At 49.7% G+C, this 16,075-nt stretch overlaps 5 protein-coding genes across 5 annotated transcripts; 2 read left to right on the top strand and 3 right to left on the bottom strand.

Annotated features, from left to right (window-relative positions):
* Positions 1 to 51: 51 nt before the first annotated feature.
* Positions 52 to 1,653, bottom strand: BC939DRAFT_481682 (uncharacterized protein; the record flags this gene model as incomplete). The annotated part of the gene is made up of 1 exon (XM_051559046.1): positions 52 to 1,653. The coding sequence occupies one exon, from the start codon at positions 1,651 to 1,653 to the stop codon at positions 52 to 54; it is 1,602 nt and encodes a 533-aa protein (XP_051406902.1).
* A 4,564-nt stretch (positions 1,654 to 6,217) lies between these two features.
* Positions 6,218 to 6,621, top strand: BC939DRAFT_467689 (uncharacterized protein). The gene has a single exon (XM_051557824.1). It carries the CDS (start codon positions 6,253 to 6,255, stop codon positions 6,490 to 6,492), a length of 240 nt encoding a protein of 79 aa, XP_051406901.1. The 5' UTR covers positions 6,218 to 6,252; the 3' UTR covers positions 6,493 to 6,621.
* Positions 6,622 to 8,318: 1,697 nt separating this feature from the next.
* Positions 8,319 to 10,148, bottom strand: BC939DRAFT_467688 (uncharacterized protein). Its single transcript, XM_051557823.1, has 5 exons — positions 9,994 to 10,148; positions 9,824 to 9,877; positions 9,446 to 9,709; positions 9,028 to 9,354; positions 8,319 to 8,940 (listed from the first exon to the last, which is right to left on the bottom strand). Exons 1-5 carry the CDS (start codon positions 10,039 to 10,041, stop codon positions 8,551 to 8,553), a joined length of 1,083 nt encoding a protein of 360 aa, XP_051406900.1. The 5' UTR covers positions 10,042 to 10,148; the 3' UTR covers positions 8,319 to 8,550.
* Positions 10,149 to 10,429: 281 nt separating this feature from the next.
* On the bottom strand, positions 10,430 to 11,822 carry BC939DRAFT_29501 (uncharacterized protein). Its single transcript, XM_051551327.1, has 2 exons — positions 10,522 to 11,822; positions 10,430 to 10,445 (listed from the first exon to the last, which is right to left on the bottom strand). Exon 1 carries the CDS (start codon positions 11,706 to 11,708, stop codon positions 10,821 to 10,823), a length of 888 nt encoding a protein of 295 aa, XP_051406899.1. The 5' UTR covers positions 11,709 to 11,822; the 3' UTR covers positions 10,430 to 10,445; positions 10,522 to 10,820.
* Positions 11,823 to 13,118: 1,296 nt separating this feature from the next.
* On the top strand, positions 13,119 to 15,924 carry BC939DRAFT_403329 (uncharacterized protein; the record flags this gene model as incomplete). The annotated part of the gene is made up of 3 exons (XM_051552730.1): positions 13,119 to 13,518; positions 13,644 to 13,859; positions 13,943 to 15,924. The coding sequence occupies 3 exons, from the start codon at positions 13,119 to 13,121 to the stop codon at positions 15,922 to 15,924; spliced, it is 2,598 nt and encodes an 865-aa protein (XP_051406898.1).
* Between the last annotated feature and the right edge of the window lie 151 nt (positions 15,925 to 16,075).

Below are 16,075 nucleotides of genomic sequence, written 5' to 3'. Positions count from 1 at the left end.
GAGCATGTTATCAGAGGTTCGCAAAGTTCGTCCGATATGTTTATTCCACAACTAAAACGCCTGCACTATCACCAGGCTATGGGCAGTGCCATCGAGATCACGAGTTGCAGGCTGAATGCCATCAATCCCCGCGCTGCCGTCCTGCGCTGGATGCCTGCTGCTGCCGTTGCTGTTGCTGTTACAAGCTATTGTGAGGCTGGGACTTCCGAGAATGCTGTCGATCGTGTGAATGACCCTACTGCTGTTATTGCCCCTAGCTGTAGTCTGGTTGGTCTGTTCAGGGGCCCCTGCGTCTGCACCACTGAGCTGCTGAGGTTGCTTTTTGCTGGCCAGGGCCTTCTTCCATCGATGCACTTTGCCCTCTAGCCAGCGTCCGATGATATTGCGCGTTGCCCGTTTGGGATCCAAAAAGTTCATGCTGCATTCGAATCGGAGTACACGGAAGTAGCGCGGTCCATTGTTCGCCGTACTGTTGGTTTTGGTGTAGGTGTTGGTGGTTGCAGTATTGATTTCACAAAGGGCGATGCCTGGGTGCCTGGATATTTTACAAGAGCTCATATTTACATTGGTGTAATAGCCTTCTTCAGGAGAGATGTTCCTGTTATCGTCACCGTCACCATTCGCTCTCCCACTCACGCTAGGCTGGGCTTGAGCACGGAGCTCTTCGTGGATGTCGAAGAAAAACTGCTCGCGTTTTTTGGGCTTGCCTCCACTATCGCTGTGGTTTTCGGCCTCGCTTGAACGTGAGCTGAAGGGTGCGCGGGCGACTTGGTAGTGTAATGACCAAGGGTAGCTCTGCAGAAAACAGTATCGGGTACCGTCTATCTCTCGGGTCCCATCCTTGCGGATGTGGACTGGGCAGGTTTTGTCCAGAAAGTTGTTACTTCCTTTATACCCTCTTTCATCAGTAATGGTGGTTCGCTTGAGAGGTCCACCTCTTTGTCCTTCTACCGGCTCCGATACAACCGCTTCTGGCGTTTCTGATGAAGGTGTTGCAGGCGCCCTTACTCCTGAACCTGTGGTTGGGAATGGCTTCGATGCTACTAACGTTGATGCTGATTGAGATATAGATACTGTTGAAGCTGTTGAGGCTGATTCCCGTACGGCTTTGTTATCGAGTACAATGTAGTAGCGACTCCTCGAAAGCTGGACCTGATGGGTCGCTATAGTCGATTTCGTCATGGACTCGACTGCAATCTCCTCTAGTTGTGGACTCTGCAGTGTCAAACCGCACCGAAAGCGGTGTTGATGGTCCATGATCTGGGGCCGGAACACGACTCGATCCCGTTCTAGATCAAAATGGTCAAACACGAAGTCGATACCAACCCGGCGGACATATTCTTGGTAAAAGTAGAGTCGAAGGGATTTGGATGCCATGACCCGCACCAGCGGCGGAGCCGTGAGCGCTCGCATGTACCTGGAGGTGTTGTACAGACTGAAAAGGTCCAGTGTAGGGACGATATCCAGGATGAGGCACCAGAGTTCCGTAGGAAGCGCGGCTTGGAAGGATGTGTGAGCGGTACATGGCTGAGGCTCTGGGCTCTTGGAAGGGCGTGGCTGTAAGAGACCCGTCACGGTGAGGAGTGAGCGAGAGCGCCTTGACTTGAGAAGCAAACTCTCAGAGGGATGCGCTCGTGATGAAAGCAAAGACATTGTGCGAGGATAAAGGACGCGATCGTATTTGTGAGAGGAAGGAGTTGGGAAAAGCGAGGATGGAGATGGTTAAGAACGGCCAGAAGAAAAGAAAGACATCTCAATAAAAATGACGCAAGTCGTGAGGGGCCCCATGTCTGCGCGGGTCGGTACAGAAGCGACATGTTGTTACGACCAAAAGGTATGGGTAGGTCCTCTTCGAAACCAGGCACGGTAGCAGCGCAGTACAGAAAAGGGCCGAGAAATGGCCCGTTGGAGTTGCTGGTGAAACCCATACTGCGAGCACGCCCCCTCAATCCTGCCATCTGAGTGGTGGTGGGTCGCGTTGCTGTTACACTAAAAAGAGCAGCATACGAACCTTCCCGATCGTCCTGTCTACACGAACACAAACAAACTCTCTCCAACGCTAGCATTGATTTGCTCGGACAGATGCATTAGATCGTTTTTATTAGGGATGCTCTGAACATGTAATGTGGCCATAGGACGCTCGGCCAGAACTTTTAACGTTCGATTTCCCCTAGACCCAGTAAACGGGTCCTTAAGCTGCTTCCGGAGCTGCTTCTCCACCGCGGTCTCCTCTTTTGGTCGTGCAGAGCTACCTCCAGGGCTCGCGGCACATCTTTTGAGGATAATCCAGGCACGGGTACAGGAGCAGCTTCGGGTGTTGGACTGGTCGACTTCAGTGTTCTCATGAGTTTTAGCCCTGGTAAGCGCCTCAAACTCTCCTCTATGCTGCAAGAATTGGTGTGAGTGCCTTAGCGTCTTTGCAAGCCCTATGGTTGTGCTGGTTGTTGCGGCAGTTGGTGGTGGATCCTCACGCTCGAGTGTCTTTTCTTCCCCATACCGCTGCTCCACCCTCTTGGACGCAGCCTCCCCTGCATGGCTCACCAACTCCGCAATGGCACCATTAAGGCCCTGCAACAACTTGTGGGCTCACCGAATTCCATCACCACGCCACCATCCATCACGAAGACTTTGTCCGACTCCATAGTTGTATTCAGTCGGTGTGCAATTGTCGGGACAATGCAGTCTGCAAAGCCTTCCTTGATTGTATCCTGGAGAGGTATAATAATTCTTGCCCAAATTCTCTGATCGGCCATTTAATGGAATGATGGAAGTTTATCCAACTAGGTTAGTCCAGATCACTGGTATTTCCGCCTCATTCACGCCTTTCACCACATAAATAGTGCTTTTAAGAGCTACAATGCTAGCCTGCATACACTCCAATCAGCACTTTCTAGTCCTTTTATCAGGGGCGATGGTACCCAGCTCCTGTTTGCAGTTTTCAAGTCCCTCGACAATGGCTTCCTTCCGCGCTCTCTTCTGCGCATCCTTTTGCCAACCTAGTCAGCACTGTCCGTGGTATCTTGTTGTGGTTCTGGATTGGAGCGGTAGTTGACCTTGCTTATCATAAAATGCGCGATAGTTTCTTCCAGGACAATACGCCCATTCCTCTCCTGATCCCAGAAAGACCGAGCCTCGCGAGCCATAGCTCCCAGGGAATGGATGTGACTCGATTGTGAGAAGAGGGTTCGTGCCACTTGCAGAACTAATGCAGCAACTCACTCTCATGCAGGCGTCGTCAAAAAATAAAGGAAATTGCTATTTGCCGATCGGTGTATTTTGATATGGCACACTTCGCTATTTGTCGACCGGTGGTTGTCGACCAGTATGTCGCTACATAGCTGTATCACTTGTAGCACCGTGGCTTCCATCTTTACGCATCAGGTAGCCTTCAAGGCGCGTCTACTGCTGCTTATATCGCAACTACCTTTACCGCTGGCATTAATAGGATCCTGCAGGCCGTAAATACCACCATTATCCGCAATTTCGTACCGAGCATGTTGACCGCTTTCATAGCCAATTCCGAATCGAATGATTCCTTTTCTTCCGTCTTCTTTATCTTCCCAAAGAGTTCTCCTTTTGAGACAGGACCTTCGGACTTGGTCGCACCGTCCTTGATGAAATGAAGGGGCTGTCGATGGTTCTCGTGTAGCCTCGTGGTGAGGCTTTTTCAGCAGCGCTAATTGCTTCATTGTGAGTGGCGGGGAACACGAATGGTCCCTTAGCCAAGTCGGGCTCGGAGCTGTCTAGATGAGCCTCGCGGAGCCATCTCCTCCTGGCAAGACTTATATAGTACTTTCACTTTTATCATCAATATCAGTTTAAAAAACCGGCAACAGCCCAGGCCAGTGTCGTGAAAGTGGAGGTTGTGCAGAGATAGAATCTATCTTTCATAAGCATCACATACTGAACGCGAGCGGGATTCGCGAGGTGGGAAATTTCATAGATGCACTCTACATTATACTCTCCAAACCGAGAGAACATCGCAGTTAGCGATTCCCTGCGGCGATCTTGCATGATAACACTATCAACCGAATTGTAACATTCAAAGAGCGCCAACAAAATAAAAACAGAAACAATAAACTTACTGCTTCATCCTCAACATACTCTTCTAACTAGACGTCCTTCGCATGAGCAGAGAGAGGCTCCATAAAACAAGAATTCTGCAATTTCGGCTTCCATCTGATGCAGGACAGATTTTCCAAACAGAGCTTTGCACTGCGACATCTGCTTGCTGTTTGTCTTGGCAGGCCTGAGCTTGATGTGCGTCATGGTCATGGCTTCCTTTGATACATTATCTCTGACTGCCTCGAAAACTTGTAATAGAGAAGGTACCGGACCCAGCGACGACTTAAAGCTGCTGTGAATCTACTCATCTCTCGGAGTCGATCGTATACCAGCTGCAAAGTATGCCGAGTCCCAAGGCCAGGCCCGGTGCTCGCGGCGGTCAAAGAATCTTGTAGGATACAGATACGAATTGGATCTTATGCCTACCTTATATCTTGAGCCTGCCGTGGATATTACATCTGCGAATATTTTTTTTGCCGTATATTTTGCTTCTGTCTTGGGTCTAGAATCATCGCTCCCGATGTGGTCAATGATTTCAGACCAGTTTGTAATAAAAGCAAAGAAAAAGACGCGCCAAACGACATGAACAGATGCACTGATGGACTGGCAGACAGACAGAGTGCATTAGTTGCGATATAAGCAGCAGTAGACGCGCCTTGAAGGCTACCTGATGCGTAAAGATGGAAGCCACGGTGCTACAAGTGATACAGCTATGTAGCGACATACCGGTCGACAACCACCGGTCGACAAATAGCGAAGTGTGTCATATCAAAATACACCGATCGACAAATAAGAAAATTCGACTGGCCACAAATAGCAATTTCCATATTGTTATGCGCCGTTCCAATGGGCATTTCTTGCCTCTTGATAAGTTGCCAGATCGGCGCGTCGGGCCACTGAAATCCTTTACCTATTGAAGGGCAGCGTTAGCCATGTTCTGACCAGCGTTTTGGTTCTGATCGCGCTAGAGGCCGGTCTTGGGGTTCAACTTGTGTGCTGCGTCATATGCCGATGGCCAGAGACTACCACAAGTCGGGTCATGACAGATGGTCGAGTGGTCCTGAGTCTAGACTCTCTGGTGATATCTGCAGCAAGACGTCGACGAATTCCGAACGTCGACACAGCATACCAGCATCTCTTCGCCGGCAGCCTATGCACATAGCAATATTCGTAGCACTAGATGGTTAGAGGCCTACCCATATCGTATCTCCCCTCATTAGTGCGAACAAAATGCTTTAGCAGTTTCCTCCTGCAGTGTATGTGGGCCATGGATCGCTTCGGTCAGGTACTCCATCTTGGGCCCTGTGGACTCGGCCGAGACCTGGAAGGCACCTGCGACGTCCTGCCGATAGCCCTTATTCGCTGTTGACGGCTTTCTTGAGCGGGAGGCGCTGCTCTGAGAGGAGTTTTCGCTGCTGTCCTTGTCTTTTTCCTCGCCCTCGTTCTCGTCCTTCTTCCTGCGCTGAGTGATCCAGGCTGTATGAGTGGATTTTAAGCTGGTGTCCATCGGTTTGCAGAGTGCCAGGGAGCACGTACTTCCCCGTCTATGTGGTGCTATCCATGACCAGGATACTCTCCTTGATTGATGTCTTGACATTGTCCTTAGCCCTTTTGTACTCTGGTATGGACGAAAGCCGAATTGTCAGTGCGCTGAGCTGGCCCTGGCAGGGTAAAGAATCAATATCGAGCACATGCGGCAAGGAATTATTATAGGGAAATACCACACAGGCGTGTTGGCCATAGTTAGTTATATAGCCGTGGAAAAACAGCTTTCGAAAAAGCCCCCTGGCTCACGGCACCCTTGTTTCTGAGCATTGACTTGAAAGGTTCGAGTGTCGCTAACGCCGAGTCAAACCTGCCACCGTTGCCCTTCAGGCCGTCGTCCTAGTGGCACATTCCTTTTACGAGCGTCCTGCAAATCTGTGTTGAGCTTGACGAGGCCCTGGAGAGCCGACCTGATACACTGGCTTGCTTGAAAATAGACGCCGGCGCCGTAATTCTACTGCAGTCCGTGTTGAAGGCGGCGATCAATCATTCCAACGCTCATTGTTTCTGTCGCGAAATTACTGTTTATTACGTCTCCGACCATATTTCCAACGCTTCGCTTCTGTTCCTTATATATATAGTAGCTCTCCGGTCCCCGCATCATTGACGTTAAATAAAGACACTTACTCTTGGGGGTATCTGATGACACTTTGCACGATCCCCTTCATCTTCGCGTCAATAGCCTCACTTCTTTTATGCTCCTCTTCCGAGGTCTCGGCCTTGTCAAAGGAAATTTGCCAGATATCCCGCTGCTTACTCACATCTGGCTGCAATAGTGATCCAGGACGCCCTACTTGTGGGCTGGATCACATCCATGCAGCACAGCGAGACCCTTTGCGAACGACCGGCCTGGCACATGGCTCGTGTAGTTGTTGGTCGTAGTGACGGCAGCGGCAATCTACTGGGCCTCGCCGACTTCCAGCTTCTGAATCACATATTCCACCTTCCACGACGCGAAGGTATGATTACGGAGGTTCTTTCTGAGGAGCACCTTCATGCCATAGAAGAGTATATCTGAACCGACGAGGCAACCATAGCCTAACCAAGATGTTGCTTCGCCTTGCGACCAATACAGACGCCCGTTTCTCCAACGCAGCGACACATGTTCCAGCACAGCTCCTCCAACCCGGCAAAGAAGCCGTTCTTTATCACTGAATCAATCCCTGTAGCGGCTAAGCCCTCCTTTGCTTTCTGGGTCGACCCGACAAGCTTGCGCTTGTGTCCTTGCGGATGGGTTGATTTTATCGGAGACTTTCATCTCCTGGGTCCTCTTAGCCTGATTGCCCATGGTATCCGCATCCTTGCTGCTCCTGATCTTTCTATTTCCCCACGCCTTCGCCTTCTGCGTATCGGCAGACCATCAAAGCGCAGGATGGGTTGCCGGATCTTGGGTAAATGTCCATGACATCGTCTTGTGGAGCGCGCGGACGGACCCTACCGCGACTGAATTCAGTTAATGATTACGGAGTTGCGGACTAGGAGGCGCGTCGGAGTGTCTCATACACGATCTGCGGATGTAGGAAAAATACACACCGAGGATATCCATGTCCCCATCCCGGACCGAGGCCACGTTCATGGACGCTGCCTCCACCTCCTGTTCTTCCAAAAATGGGAAATACCTTCCACTCGCATCTGCGGAATGCCAAAATAAAAAGCGATAAAGATAAAATAATAAAGGAGTGGTAAGGCTGAGGCAGACAGCATGGTGGGGCATAGGCAAGGGCTGTGGATGCGAGCGATAGAAAAAGGATTATAGAGGCACGGTTGATGAAAGAGTGCATCGTGGCTGATGCTCACACGTTTCCTTTCCTCACATGCTGGAACTTTCCTACTCCGAGCATGGCAAAGGAGCGCAGCAGGCAAGCTCTGTAGCCATGCAACCAGCGACACGCTCAGGTCCAGCACTAAAGCCTTTGATGGCTATACTCTTTACATGGTCAACAGTACTTACACTTAGACAGCGAGACAGCACTAGAACTATCGCAAAGAGCAACTTTATTAAGAAAGCACAAATGAAAGAAAGCTATTCGAAATATGCCACGAGGTTATCTGGACGGGACTATTCAGAACACCTTCAGCGTCGAGCTACTGTCACAAATGACTTTTATTCTATGAAGACCATCGTCGAGCTTATCCAGGTCCACCTCAAACTCTTCCAGCCCTCCATTGTGCATGTCTTCACTATGTAGCGCGTTTTCTCGATATCTCTTCAGTAGAGGGCTCGCTTTCTAGTGCTCCCGCCAGAATCGACATGAAGAGGACCTTCGCCAGTGCGGTCGTGCCAAAATCAATCGCAGCATCCTCGGACAGCGCCTAATGCTGGACTTCCTCCTGCAATTGCCATCGATCTTCTTTCTCAGCGCGCTTCTCCTTTTGTTCACGAGCTCTGGTCGCAAAGGAGAAATCAAGATCCGACTGCAAGACCCAGCTCGGAATATGGTCAGTCCCTTGTTCAAGTACATGCTTGCACTGACGTTTATTCCAATCACTGGTTTACTACAGCAATTTCAGTAGACGGCATGGGAATAAATATTTTAAAAGTGAGCTACGAGGGAAGCTATTGAAGCAGGCCTATGGTAATCGGGTTTGCTGGGTAAGAAATACGCGGCAGAGATGTTTGCTTACAGAAATGTATGCTTTCGGGACGAGGAATACGAAATGAGCGGATTTCAAAGCGATGCAAGTCTTTCAAGGTTGTTTTTGGAAGTCGCGTCGAATTTTTTTTTTTTTTTTTGGATATGTACGGCCCAGTTATGGCGACCATTTCTACCTAATAATCTGAGATGCTCGTTGGAGGCGCTGTATACGTACTATACATTATCTGGGAGGACCTTGCTCAACGAGTGCTTCCCAATTTCATTTCATCCAAACATCTGGAGCAAGGCATATGACCTACAAAGAAAATCTTAATGCAGGTTCCAGGGTCTCGGTATGACCATTCTACCTATGCTTGCTTGTCGATCCTTGATACGTTGGGTCTTGACTTGGATACGTAAAACTGGATGAGCTGCCGGGGGGTGGAGGTGGGCCAGCCTGTAGAGTATCCATGATCGTTGTGGGTGATGGTGCTGTCTCTCCTTTTTGTTCGCTTCTAGCGCCCACAGGCCTTGACCGTGCCCATGAAACCCTCAGAGGGACGCCTTGAATATTTACACCGCCTCCGGATTTTTCGAACGCCAATTCTGCTCCCGTTCTGGTTGTGAAATTGACAAAAGCGCATTTGGATTTGTGAGCCACCACAATTGACTTGATCTCCCCAAAGACATAAAAGAATCCTTTGAGATCCGCTTCCATGATGCCTTCAGTGACGCCAGTGATAAACAGTGAGGTCTAAGAAAAGGCAGAGGTATCGTTAAACAATCTTGTTTTCAGCAATTAGGGACCAACATTGGTCATCAAAAAGTACGTCAAACTCACAATGGTCTTGTCCTCTGGTGGAGCAAACTGTCGCCCTGCACCCCCAGTTTTTGATCCTGTCAAGATCTTGCGAGCCACAGGGTCATTCGTTCCGTAATAACGGTCCTTGAGATTCTGATGCTTCAATTCTCCTTCCTGAGGCATCTCGTGGCGGTATGGACACTCTGCTCCACGAGTACAGTTTCCTTTAACGAAGAAGGAGCAGATGTGTTGTCTATTGCGCTTGTAGTAGGGTTCCGTCCTCTGTAGCTTTTTCAACATCTCTCGTCCTGCCGACTCTGCTTTCCCGAATCCACTTGACCCGAGCCCATCCTCGTTGCTTTGAAACTAGATGTGATATAGGTTCGAAGTAAAGAGTGAGTACTAGAGCTCATAACGCAAAGAGAAGTTGACTAGTAATCATGTTGAGGATACGTACATGCGCGTCCATATTTTGTGCAAAATACTCCTTATTGACATCTGATCGAGGTGCATTGTCCTCCAACCCGAGAGCAGTGTCGCGAACTTGAACAGGAAGGCCAAACTCCAGATCCAACAAACATGTCTGGCAGACGTTCTTGACCTTTGCACAGGTCTGGCAGATCTCGGTCTTTTTGAAGCGCATGCCTACGCCAGGACACCACCGAAAGACCGTAAATGGTCGAGTACAGACTTTACATTCCTTTGCCTGAGATTGTTTAGTCTAGCAAGTAAAATAAGGAGAGATCGAGTAAGAGTCAGTGTTTAGCTGAGCTTCATGTCCCTGTCGAATTTGCTGAGCGAATATCATGCACAGGGCAGCCTTCTCCTATAGTACCATGCGTAAGTAAGGGTTGTCGCCGAGGCAGGTTTCACATAAAATGGGAAACTCCTATTTGAGAGAGCAAGAAGGGGCCACATACAGGCGGTCAGCATCTCACATCAAGTCATCGATTCATGCGATCAGCAGAGCCATCACGGTATCTGAGTATTGTCTTTTTCACATACCGATTCCTCCCATGACACTTTGTTGGGATCAGCCTTGATTTGCGCCATTGATGTCGGTTGCGACCAAGCTAGGGATAAGATGGGAGAGAATGAAGAATAGCTGCGGTTAGGACTTTAGCTTTCTCTTTGACCCAAAGGTGCTCTGTGGCTTGGGTTGATCTTCTTAAGAGAACAGCTCATGAACAGCCCTGAGCGCGCAGCCAGTTGTCTCCCCCAGTCCAAGCTGACAAACCAACCTCCCCGAAACCACGCGTACTCCATGCGTATCCGTCTGACTTTCGAAGACCCTCTGCCTCCCTACAGATGCTGGTACGAGGTGCCGACCTCCTGCGCAACCATTCGCGACCTACAAAGGGCGATCAGGAAGGGCTTTAACCTGGATCAAGTCTGCAAGACCATCCGCCTGGACCTTGACGGCTTCTTTCTGTTGCCAGTGTCGTCCATCGCTGGATCTATCAAGGAAGGCGACCTTTTACAGTAAGTGAGCTATAAAATGCGCCCAGCTATCTGGAGCGAGAATGCGCCTACCCGAGCCAGCGGTGATTCTTCATAACACGTCAATGCCTCTTTTCATTACTGGGCAGGGTTATGATCCGAAGAAAGAGCGATAACCTTCCGCCGAGGTCTCTTCCTGTTGCAGGTATGAGAAGACTTTACAAATTTCGTGAAAAATGGTACTAGTGCTGAATGTTTATAAACTATGTGTCCGTTGTAATAGACGGAGTGAAACGATCTAGGAAGGATATAGGACCGGCATCGGAAAGTCGAGACAGCCCACGGAAAAAAAGAGCTGGCGTCGTAAAGGTAGCATCTTCACCCAGCACACGTCAGAAACCAAAGAAGCAGCAGCAGCTCACGCAGCCAAACAACAACAATAATGGAAGACAATATGGCCAGAAGCTGAACAGCAATACTGGAAGCACTAGGACCGGGACGCACAATAGAATCAAGCCTAACACCATTGACTGTAAACAGCATGTCAATACAACAAATGCAGTCAGTACATCCCGACGGCGCAAAGGACCCGCATTATCTTCATCTCCACTGTCTGCGGCCTCAACCTCCAAACAAAACTCGATTCTGGGAAATCGAACACACAGTACTGCTTCAGTAACGAAGAGCAAGGCTTTAACTTCATCGATATCATCGGAGAGCAGTAATTCCAGCAGCAGCGACTCGAGCAGTAGCGATTCGAGTAGTAGCAATTCGAACTCAGACTCGAGCTCGGACTCGGACTCGGACTCGGATTTCAGGTCATCAGCGCCCCCAGCGGTCGTGAAATCTGTTAGTAATGCTGCCCCAGGAATGGGATTACCTCGAACACAGTCAAGAAATGAACGTCGCAAGAAGACCAAGGAGTACGCTGCACTGGTAAAGAGCTCGAATGCAGGTTGCCACGCAACTTCGGTCCCTAAGCAGAACCAAGCCGATCTTTGCAACCAAATAGAGCCTGTTTCATCGCACTTTAGTGTACCGATTGCCTCTTCCAACTCAGTGCAGAACCAGGCTGCAGCAAAGGTCATCATCACGACAGTTGAGCTGAATGACAGCAAGACTATGTCTAGGGCCTCTAGCGCCGCAGCGTCGAAGAGGGTCGTCCGATCGAATGCTAAAAATACGAAGGGCGTGCATATCGAGAATGAATCCGCGAAAGCAATGGTTGAATCAATGGCCGTCAAGGGGGACGCATCCCTGGATATGGATTCGACTTGCATGCACGAAGACGACTCTGAGGCTGATTCATTGTCACAAAACTACGAGGACCTGCCAAGGCTGGAAGGCAATCCAAATATTGGCGACATGATTGCTTACAAGGTACGAGTTATAGATCCCGACTTGGATCATGAATTCCTGCGAATCAAAACTGGAATATTGTCAGCCCTGACAAAATCTGCCCCCATTGTTATTGATCGATAGACACTGGAAATGGATGCTTCTTACAGTCCAATTATCTCGGACTTCAAGGTATGACCTTTGAGACATTATAAGGAGGAATACGGCGCTGACATTCGACATTAACATGTGCTTCAAATATGATACTTTGTTTATACTCTTCTTTGGTTAGGAGGCGACAGTTATGGCCTTCTCGGCGGCAGATAGCGTGGTTCAAGTGCAACTCGCTCGCAAGTTTAGAGAGCCCTACGAAGTTGACAGCGATGGACGTGCAATCATGGGCAAGTTTGATGTGTACGACGAAGAAGAGATCGAGCGGGCCAGACGCGGGATGGTTACACTAGACTTCTTGAGTCTTGCTGATTGTCGCGTCATTGCAAAGAAGCAATAAACCAAGACCCGCGGGTATCCTGATAGGACTGAACCATACACTCGTGTTCCTTCACGCGGGCAGATGGCCATTGCTCCTACTGGTCAGGATGGGTCGCTACAGGCTGTCAGCACGTTCGTCAGGGGGAAAGAAGAAAAGAGGGAGGTGAATTTTGTTTTCAATTGCCGTGTCATCCATGTGGCCCTTGCACATCAAGCTATAACCCAAAATAAAGTACACGCGCATGGACACATCGTGCAACATCATTCGTATGGGCACATGCAGTAATCGGACCGGGTGCAATAGCGCGGAAAAGCGTAGACAGCCTCCTATTTCTTCGAAGGACATAGTTGGTCTATCGACGCCAATACCGAGCAGCTGATGACTGGCATCTACTTACCGACACGACGCGGCTGATGGCGATGTCCTGTGAGCAATGCAGGTCCTTGTGTCTTTGGCCAAGCGGTCAATTTTACGCTCAATCACCCTTCTCTTTTCCTTTGCCTGTTCGCTACAGTTCCATATCCCGTCCTTTCCTTTGATCCTCTGTAACTCGCTCAACAGAAACCAGAGCCCAATTCTTCCGCCCACAATATCCTCTAATCTTCCTGCATACAAGCGAACACACAGGCACACATTCGTGCTGTAGTCCCCAGCAGCCAGGTCCACCTTTCTGATCTGTATCTCACCTCCCTGCATACCCTAGATGGAAGCATTCAGGACGCTCAAGAAGCGTCACTTGAAATATCGTTTCGACGACTTTCCGCATATAACATTTTTTTCGCCCGATGCCCCGCCCGATGCTGCAATTCGATCCCCTTTTAGTAGGGGCAACGAGCTCCTCAGAGGCGAGCGCGTTCATATGATCAAGAGCAGACATACCTCGTTCATTAATGTCAAGACAGTCGTCTCCGCATGGGGCCTGTTCCTTGGGTTCCTGTCCCTGCTTGTCATTGCCGCTTTCAAAGCCCACTACACGCTTCCAACACCTGTGTTTGAGGGCACAGATCCCGTCTCAGGAAATCATCGATTCTCGGAGGAAAACGTTCGTCGAATCGTCAGGTTCATGACCCAGAATATTGGGTACCGCGTCGTGGGTACGGGGCAAGAGTTCGAGACCAAGACTTATCTGATCAAAGAACTCTCGGACCTACAGGAAAAAGCAAAGCTGGTTGATCTGAAGCATAACTTGGGCTTACCAAACTTTGACCTCTGGGTCCAAGTTGGGGAAGGATCTCATCGGTTTGATTTTATGTCCAAAGGTACGGTTAGTTTGTGCATTGAGTGTTGGTGATGTGCACGATGTGCAGTATGCTTGCAATACGCCGGACTCGCTGCTGATAGCTTTTATGCTATTTCCTTTTCCCGGTTCTTTTCTCCGATATAGTCGTCATGAAGATGTACACAAATATGACCAACATCATCGTTCGACTGTCCTGCGGACCTGAGTGCGATCAAAATGCAATCTTGTTGAACGCACACTACGATACAACGCTAGGTAGCCCTGGCGCAGCTGACGATGCCCTAGGCTGTGGAGTTATGGTGGAGATCATTCGCATTATGTCGCTTCGACCTGCCCCCAAGAAGAACAGCGTTATCTTCCGTAAGTATTCTTACCGTGCTCGTCAATGCACCCTATCACAGTCTTCAGCAGCATTTTCCAACTAACAGACTATAAAAAAATAGTGTTTAATGGAGGGGAGGAGTCCCTGCAGGATGCATCCCATTCATTTATCACAAGACACGAACTCAGGGGATCGGTCAGAGCTGTAGTCAACCTTGAGGCTTGCGGCACAAGTGGCCCCGAAGTTCTTTTCCAGGCAAACTCGCACGCGATGATTGATGCCTATAAAACTGTGCCGTACCCGCATGGCACGGTCCTTGCGAACGACCTGTTTGCTACGGGACTCATTCTTTCCGACACGGACTTTCGCCAGTTTGTCGACCATGGCAACCTGACCGGGCTGGATATGGCTGTTTACAAAAATAGCTATCTCTACCATACACATCTTGACCTCGATGAGTTCATGGAGAAGGGTCTGCCGCAGCACATGGGTGAAAATACGCTGGCTCTCGTAACCTATTTAACAGGGAGAGCCGATCTGGTGAACATTAAGAGAACATCCAGTGTCGTGTTTTTTGACGTCTTTGGTCAGTTTTTCATCTCCTACTCCTGGGCAACGGCTATCCGCTCTCATATTATCGTGGCTGGCATGGTTTTCCTTACGATCGCAACAAAGTCTTCGCGTCCATCCATCCGTGGCACGCTTTCCATCGGCCTATCTTTTTTCGCTGCCCTTCTAACGCCTAATCTGTCGGTAGTGATACTTCAAGCCTTGGGGTCGCCAATGCTGTGGTTCTCCCACGAATGGCTCTCTATTCTGCTATTTGGACCTATCTCTCTGGCGGGCATGTTTGGGGTCCAGTACGTTTTCCATCGCAACAGCGCTAGCGCAGGAGCCAACGAGATCTGCACCCTTTCTAGCCTGCAAGTGTTCTTCACGATCGCCCTCGGTGTCACCTCGTTCGTCGGTCTCGCGAGCAGCTATGTTTTCGCGTTACTGACTCTCAGTGTCACAACTGCATTGATGGTCAATCGACGGACCACTGCCCGTATGCAACGGCAAGGCCTGGAAGCGACGTGCGTTGATTTTACAACCTATTTGATTGTCTCTGCTCTTCCGACGTCCTATTTTACATTCATTTGCTTTAGTCTGTTCGACATGTTCATCCCACTCACAGGACGTATCGGTGTCGATGCACCCGTCGATCACATCGTCGCTATCATGTCGGGCTTTGTTACATTCGTATTCTGCCCCCCTCTTCTGGCATTTTCGCATCGCTTTGGGAAAGCCGTCCTGAGACGAATAGTCTTGGGACTCGTTGTGCTGCACTTGATCCTGGCAGTGATTTCCTCGGCAGTCATGTTTCCATACGACGAGTTTCATCCAAAGAGAGTGTTTGTGCAACACCTCCGGAATATGACCTCTGGTGAATCGCTCCTCTACGTGGCGCACGCGGATCCCGGACCCTTTTATGAGCCATATGTCACAGAGATCGAAACCATGTTTGAGAGCACAGCCAAATTTCGAGATGCGGCCAACCATCCTAGCGACTGGAATGCTATCTATCCTTTCAACCAATTTCTTGAATCATATGTGCTCGATACCACGCCCTACATCCGCAGACATACCATCAACCGTACCATTGCTGAATCGACCACACCATTGACAAGTCTTATCTCAGGCGCGCCGAAACTGATTGCTGAAAATGTCTCGTACGACCCACAGACGGGCTTGAGGCGGTTGACGGTGCTCTGCACGCACCCAGACTACATCTGGACGGTAGCCAGCTTCGACGCGTACCTCACATCGTGGTCAATGGAGTCCTCGCAACCGTTCCCGTATCGTACACACTACGTGATCCGGCACGTAGGAGGACATGTGAGTGATGGGTGGAGAGTTGATCTAGAACACTATGCGACAGGACCAGACGACCGACTGCGAATCGAATTGACAGCGATGGAGACACAAGGCTTTGGACAGGATACCGAGAGGGAGTTGGAGGGCAGTGGTGAAATAGGGGTGATACGGCGGATTGTCAAATCGCGGCCGGTGTGGACGACATTGACATATTTTTCGATAGTGGCAGACACGTTTGAGCTGTAGCTAGACCTGACATCAACAAAATACATATATATCGTTGGGCGTTGTAGTCTTGGCCTATTGAGTCAACTCACATGTGAAGGGAGAGAATGCTATGGATCATCAAAACTGGAGGGTATTTGGGAGCATCACGCATGGGCCACACCATGCGGAC

The sequence above is a fragment of the Gamsiella multidivaricata genome (genome assembly GCF_025024155.1).
Source record: "Gamsiella multidivaricata strain RSA 2152 chromosome Unknown BC939scaffold_111, whole genome shotgun sequence".
NCBI classification, from domain to species: Eukaryota; Fungi; Mortierellomycota; class Mortierellomycetes; order Mortierellales; family Mortierellaceae; genus Gamsiella; species Gamsiella multidivaricata.
The sequence above is the reverse complement of the archived record's forward strand: the minus strand, read 5'-3'. Positions and strand labels throughout refer to the sequence as shown.

Excerpts from the sequence above, each read along its gene's own strand:
- BC939DRAFT_467689 (XM_051557824.1), top strand. The coding sequence starts at position 6,253 with ATGACACTTTGCACGATCCCCTTCATCTTCGCGTCAATAGCCTCACTT.
- BC939DRAFT_467688 (XM_051557823.1), bottom strand. The coding sequence starts at position 10,041 with ATGGCGCAAATCAAGGCTGATCCCAACAAAGTGTCATGGGAGGAATCG. Across the intron at positions 9,878-9,993 it reads AAGTGTCATGGGAGGAATCG|GAGTTTCCCATTTTATGTGA; the intron begins GTATGTGAAAAA and ends TCTCTCAAATAG. Across the intron at positions 8,941-9,027 it reads CACCAGAGGACAAGACCATT|ACCTCACTGTTTATCACTGG; the intron begins GTGAGTTTGACG and ends GCCTTTTCTTAG.
- BC939DRAFT_29501 (XM_051551327.1), bottom strand. The coding sequence starts at position 11,708 with ATGCAAGTCGAATCCATATCCAGGGATGCGTCCCCCTTGACGGCCATT.